Source organism: Triticum dicoccoides, chromosome 4A, assembly GCF_002162155.2.
Source record: "Triticum dicoccoides isolate Atlit2015 ecotype Zavitan chromosome 4A, WEW_v2.0, whole genome shotgun sequence".
NCBI lineage: Eukaryota > Viridiplantae > Streptophyta > Magnoliopsida > Poales > Poaceae > Triticum > Triticum dicoccoides.
In genome coordinates this window covers 708,144,556-708,151,602 of record NC_041386.1, presented here as the reverse complement: position 1 = coordinate 708,151,602, position 7,047 = coordinate 708,144,556, and the positions used below count along the sequence as shown (strand labels likewise).

General features: G+C 48.3%; 1 protein-coding gene across 1 annotated transcript; it reads right to left on the bottom strand.

Annotated features, from left to right (window-relative positions):
• Positions 1 to 2,410: 2,410 nt before the first annotated feature.
• On the bottom strand, positions 2,411 to 6,294 carry LOC119288059 (protein NRT1/ PTR FAMILY 2.3-like). Its single transcript, XM_037567677.1, has 4 exons — positions 6,164 to 6,294; positions 5,871 to 6,088; positions 3,481 to 4,028; positions 2,411 to 3,384 (listed from the first exon to the last, which is right to left on the bottom strand). The coding sequence occupies exons 1-4, from the start codon at positions 6,261 to 6,263 to the stop codon at positions 2,595 to 2,597; spliced, it is 1,656 nt and encodes a 551-aa protein (XP_037423574.1). The 5' UTR covers positions 6,264 to 6,294; the 3' UTR covers positions 2,411 to 2,594.
• Positions 6,295 to 7,047: the final 753 nt, after the last annotated feature.

Genomic DNA, 7,047 nt, shown 5'->3' with positions numbered 1-7,047 from the left:
GAACAACAAGTTTTCGTATATCAACTAGTAGAAAACAGGGCATACGTTCGGGCCAGATAAGCCCATTAGTCTCGGTTTGGTCACGAGCCGGGACCCATGGGCCCATTGGTCCCGGTTCGTGAGGCCAGGGGGCCTGCCGGGCTTCGTGGGGTATTGGTCCCGGTTCGTCTGGACCCTTTGATCCTGATTGGTGGGACGAACCGGGACCAATGGGCCTCGCTCCTGGCCCACCACCATTGGTACAGGTTGGTGGCTTGAACTGGGACCAAAGGGTGGCCTTTAGTCCCGGTTCATGCCACGAACCGGGACCAATGAGGTGCCTATATATACCCCTCGCTGGTGAGCAGAGCACTCCACTGCTCTGTTTTTCTTGCCGGCCGTTGGAGAGCTTTGTGGTGCTCTAGCTCACCTCCTATGAACACTAGGTGTTCGATGAAATGCCCGAGCCACACTACTTAAGCATCCTCCTACCCATGTATGTCTGGGTACCCTGGCCCTCTCTCCCCATGTATGTCTTATAGGCACGGGGGAGGCCGAAACATCACTTGTTTGAGATGCTATTTGTTAGTCAGGACGGACCGATCAAGACTGTGACATGGCAAACAACGTCAGTGGTGCCTCGGTTCTTAAGCACTCTACTAGCGTCATGAGGTGCACCATTCCCCTTCAACAATTCGTCTATTGGTGGAGTGGATCATGGGAATCTGACTGGATGCTGGCCCCATGATTCAACTAATGAAATTCCTTCTCGAGTAGCTTCCTACCGAGCGTAAAGAGACTTAGCGATTCCTGCATAACGTTCTCAGGACGGTTGAGTGACACTCGGGGGTTAGTGAACACGGACGCACCAACTGAGTCAGCTTCTCGAGCCCAGCTATAGATCAAGGAAGGTATCAACTTGCAAGCACGAAAGTGGCAGTACAGCTGTGCTTGACATGGTTAGACGGGACCAAAGGCCCGGAACCCAATGATGGACAATCCTGAGCCATGCAATCCTAGCTTGACCAAGTATTTAAGGCAAGCTAGGGACCTTTTCGATATGTACTACCGCTAGGCTTCCCCGTGTCCCCTCCATTCCTCACCGCTGCCAGAGGCTGGCGCCGGGTAGGCCTTGGACGCAGCCAAGGAAGGTGGCGGCGGGGAGCTGCTTGCGCTTGGGTAGGCGGCTGGATCGGATCCGCCTGATCGGTACGGCCATTCGGAGGAGCTTTCCTCTGCTTGGTCAGCCGGTGCGGCGATCCGGGGTGAGGCCATGGATCGGACATGGTTGTTCCGTCTGATCCTTCCGGTCGTTTGGGACACTGCCGGTTGGGCTCGCCCGGAGATGCCTGATCTGGATCGGGATGCCTTTTAGCCTTCGTCCCCTGCTAGGTGTTCTTCTCCGTACGGATCTGGGTCGCAATACTTGACGATCCTCAATGCGGACGGAGCTGGAGGTGAGGATTCAGATCGGGAGAAATCCCTAGTCGACCATTCGGCTGCGGCTGCGGCGACGCCTGAGGGCGCCGCTTTCTTCTCCATGGAGAGCTCGTCAGATCTACTTGTACTTCCACCACGTCATTTGTCTCCTGCGTGAAAGCCCTAACTATGGTGGGTGCCGACGGCGCCTTTGGCATCGTTTCCTTCTTGAAGGCGCCGCCTTGGGAGCTGTGTGACTATGGACACCGTTGGGTGGGTGTTGGCGGTGATCTGGATTAGGAGGTGGACCGGTGTTCATCATACGCATCGACGCCGATGGATCTCGGCAGCGTGGCGCAGTGTAGTCTTGGCGTCCGATGCTGGTTGATGGATTCACGCAGGAGGAAGGCGTTTTTTGGCATCACGGTGGCGTCGACGGCAGGCCTGGCAAAGTCGACGCGTCAGCGTCTCTGCTCTGAAGATGGATCGATGGAAGATGGCGGCCGCCGCCTCAGAGAGTGTGCCGGACCGGTTTGCGCCCTACACCAGGCAAGTGGCTTGGTTGGGGCCTCCGGCTTTATATGTTAGGCTTTGGTGCGAAGTCTGTTTGGTATTCGGCTCGAACTATCGGCACCCCTTCATCAAATTGACGGGAGTAGCGACAGATGTTGCCGGGATGGTGGTTTCATACTTACTGATGTATTACTTTGTAAGGTCTTTGTGAATAATTAATAAAGTAGTTACATGCATCGCCCAGATGTAGAGGCCAGGGGTCAATCCTTCTTTTCAAAATAATAATAATAATAATAATAATAATAATAATAATAATAATAATAATAATAATAATAATAATTTGTGAGGTAGCAGTGTGATTTTTTATGCATAAGTATCTGCAATGATTGCATTGCCTTTGATCGGTAGACGGATCTTTTTGGCTTTTGTAACAGCTGAGCACTTGGTAATAAAGTAAGGTCGTGCGCATCAATCAACACAAAGACCGGAGTCGTGACACTGAAATGTATCCATTGTGCATATATTATTAGATAGTTCTTCCTTGCTACGATGTTCCATCCATTTTGTTCACTTTGCTGCGAAATAGGAAGGTGCAACTCAACTCTTCCCAGAAAACATAATACACGAACAGGTAGCCCTTGTCAACCTCATGGACAAACAAACCACGTGCATGATGGTCTTGCCTACATAGCCGCGCGGTTGTGGTACTTGTAACGCCTGTCGCAAGCGAGGAAGTAGGCAAAGTTGAATGTGCCCACCGCCGCAAGCGTCCAGTAGACGTTGTCCAGCCTCCCATGGTCTATGTTCTCCGGCAGCCACACGGTGACCCGCGTCACCACATCCATGAACATGGTGCTTGAGAAGAACCCCAGCGCGACGAGCATCGGCGCCATGGCCGTAGCCAGGCTCCGTAGCGTCTTGGGGAACTCCTGGTAGTAGAAGGCCATGTTGCCAGGAAAGTGTAGGGCCTCCCCGACCCCAGCGATTCCCATCGGGAACAGGAGCCACATCACGGACATGGGCACGCCAGGCTGTGCAAGCCTCCGGCGCTCCACCAGTGCGGCGGCGACCAGGGCCCCCACGTTCAACACGTGGCCGATGCCCACGCGCTGCAGCGGGGTCGGTGGCGTGCCGCCGGTGATCTTGCGCCAGAGAGGGAAGATGACACGGTCCAGGACCAGGGTGGCCAAGATGAACGAGACGCGACAGCTGACGCCGACCGACCCCGCCGGGATGCTGAAGTGTGGTCCGACGGAGCGGTCCATGGCGAGCGCCTGCAGGACGATCATGCCGATCATCACGCCGATCGACATGAACAACAGTATGCCAGAGGACCAAAGCGGGAAGACGCTGACAACGGCCTTGAGGTCCTCCACTTGCTGCACCGTGCACAGCCGCCAGGCGCCAGCTGACGCATCCCCGGAAACTGATGATTTGTGGCTTGTAGTGATCATGGCGGCTCGATTCAGAAATCTGCAAGAACAAGGTCCAGCGGATGCATGATTCGCCGATCGGGTGTCCTGTTTGGAAAAGAGCTACAGAGGAAATGCCACCTACGTACTAGCTTACCTTAAACTTTTACTTGGTGCCCCATCGCCGGAGGGGTCCACAACAGCGCCGGCGCCCACATTGTACTGCACACTGCCTTGCGCGCCGCCGACTTTGATGCTACCCTTGCGCACGGCAGCCACGATGACGCGAGCCAGCTCTGTGTACGGGCTGGCCTTTGTCGCTGGCATCCGGTAGTAACACACGCCTAGAAGAAGCATGATTGTGCCGAATGCCGTTGTGGCGAGGCAAACACCAAAGCCCACCGCCCATGACACACTGTCTTGGATGTAGACGATGGCTGTGTCGCCGAGCATGAAAGATGCGTAGAGGAAGACCAAGTACCAGTTGAAGAAGCTGTCCTTGTCGCGCGTGCTGCTGAACTGGTCCGCGCCCATTGTCGCGATGTTGAAACGTGTCCCGCCAGCGCCAATGGCGAGAAGACAAATGGCAGCGTACAACACGAAGAGTTGCCCGGGGGACCCTTGCTGGCACTCAACCGACGACAATGTGCAGTGTGGCGGCCTCAGGGATGGCAGCGCCGCGGTGAGTGTGAACAACACAAAAGCCTGTATAATTACATCGTGAAAAACAATATTAACAAAAAATACGATCATTTGCAATGGACCGTCATGCTCAAGTGCCTGAGAAACAGTTTTTGTTGCGGTGCTTCAATTTTTTGTGTTGCATAAAAGGGAAGAGAATGCTGAAAACAACCAAGGGCTCATTCTGTTTACATGGTTTCCTAATCAAGGGAATAGGAAAAATAACAAGATCATATAGGAATCCTCCAAAATATTACAAATCGAATGATCCCTAGCGACTCAATCTATGGATTGTTACATTCATTTGTGGTGATAAGGGACTGCTGGTGTTGCAAGCATATAAAAGTCATTGTGCAGTGATGTTTCCTTAATGGTAGATAAGATGTTGACAGTGGTAAATGATGATTTGTTGACATGTTGCAAACATATGAACAAAATGTTTGCATCATAAAAATAACTAGTGCAAAGAGTGAGTGGGTTCTCACGCGCCTAAGAATTTGCACATCGCTTTTGCACCAACAAAAAATGATATAATAATCACTATAAAGTTTCATGTCACCAGGGGATTCACATTCTCAAGCCTCTCTCATCTTCAAAATATTTATGTGTAAAGTTCATGGTAATAATTTATTGACATCTGGATATGAAATGATCAGCGTATGCATTTTGAGATAGTTGCACGAAAGAGAGTTTTCTTTGTTTTACGCGAGGAGCATGTGTCACTATTTGTCATTATCTTCGGATAAACGTGAAGTTGTCATGCATGGACAATTCAAATGGTTATTTTGACAGATAGCGTGACATGTTTTTCTTGACATTATATTACATGACATGACCATACGAATACTTCTGTTGCACATCGAACCGTGAGTTTCTTTTTATTAGTAGAAAAAAATAAGAGTATAATTCCACGGCAGATTACTCCTTCCGTTTCATAATTCTTGTCTTGGTTTTAGTTCAAGAACTAAAACCTTAGTATTTTTTTTAGAACACTAAAACCTTAGTCTTGATCTAAAATCACGACAAAAATTATGGAATTGGAGGGAGTACTTAAAATGAAAATAAATTATGCATAAGAAGGTTCAGGAAAGGAATATGGACACCCTATATGACTAAGTAGGTCATGTCCACAAACATATTTACCTCAACTTAGAACTATGCCACCTCGAAGGGCCACCTAACATGCGAGCATGCATGCAAGAAATCAAATGTTTTAATCTATTATGTTTATATTTAATAAATATTTTATAATTATATAATAATCATATGTATTTACATTTTTTCCTCTTACACTATTAATCCAAATATTCACGTTCATATTATTCCTGTCTTCTATATCTAAATAGCTAACACCCACTAACCCATTCCCTCAAACCCAAGCATGTCACCATATCATACAACATGCATGGGAAAATGCATGATAATATTCACCCACTAGCCCATTCCCTCAAACCCAAGCATGCATGATAATATTCATTTCACAATGCTATTTATTTTTATGAATACCACTATAAAATAATCAACACAATAAATAATATGTGTTTTATTTTTATTCTCATATTATTACTCCAAATATTCAGTAATTTTTTATAGTTACATATAATAATATGTATTGCTAGCTAGTTTTTGTTTATATATGCTTAATTCAAATATTCATATTTGTATAACCAAATTTCATTGAAATATATTGCAAGCAATTCCGGCGGTAACGCATGGTGTATCATTTAGTTTTAAAGATGTGTTTCGGACGCTACTTATAGTTCGGCTCTATGAAGGACTAGTGTGAAATGACGCTTGAAAAGTTGTTGTCATCTCTCAAAGTTGGTCAAAACGGAGTGCCACAAATTAATTCGGTAGAGGTCGGACCAGAACGTTGATGGCGGCGCCGGCGAGGATGACGGGGAAGCAGCCGAGGTAGGAGTCGGAGAGGACAGCGCCGGCGATGGGCACGAGGTTGAGGGAGCCGCGGACGACGTTGGCGATCTGCGCGGCTTTGACGCCGTCCACGTGGTACTCCTTGAGCAGGTACACCAGCATGTTGCTGGTCGTCCCGTTGACGGCCAGTCCCAGCCCAAGCATGGTGGCTGCATGCATGTGAGTGACCATGAAAACACGGAGAGAGAGAGAGACAGACAGACAGAGAGGCTGCATGCACGTACCAACTATGAAGGGAAGAGTTATCCACCCTCCTCGCTTTCCGCCTGCCTTGGTCTGGGCTTCTTGATCCTCGAGGTACTGAGGTCTCGGGGAGCTGTCCATCTCTGGCTAGCTGTTGATCCTCCTACTAGTTGGTCTGGTCTCTGGAGGGCTTGAGATGCACGGTATATATAGACATGGAAATGAGGCATGTTGCAGCTGTGCTGGGTACGTTGCGGCAAATAATGATAAACAAAAACACTACGACGCCTGATAGATTCCCAATCATACTACAAGGATATGGCCACGTCTGTCCGCATCGTGGTTTAAAGGACCGGGGCAATATTGACGCCCTGCTTTTTTGGCCTGAACTCTTTGACATTTGTCAGGGTCAGGATTGCGAGCACTCTGGCTGAATTCGCCGCAGGTGATTTTAACATCTCGTTTAGACTGGATGTAGTTGCACATGCTCGAGACTTACCTCTCAACACTCTTCCTGATGGTATAGTTTGGTCCCTTTCCAGCAATCGCAGATTAACTACAAAGACAGTGTATGAGTGGTTAGAAAAAGATATTGTTGGGTCCCATTGGAAAGCTTGTCTCCCCCTAAAAATCAAGATTTTTTGCTTGCAATTATTTCAGAATGCTATTTTGGCACATGATAATATGCGAAAAAGCAATTGGCCCGCCAATGCTTCATGTTCTTTTTGTGATAATGCTGAATCTGCCAATGACTTATACTTTACTTGTTCTCTAGCTCGCTTTGTTGCGGTTTTTTTGGAAAGGCTTTAGGGACTGATTGTTTGTGGGTTTTCTGGAGCAAAGTTCTTGTTTTTTTTTTGAAAGGAGGAAGACCCCCGGCCTCTGCATCTGGACGATGCATACAGCCATTTTATTAATTATTGAC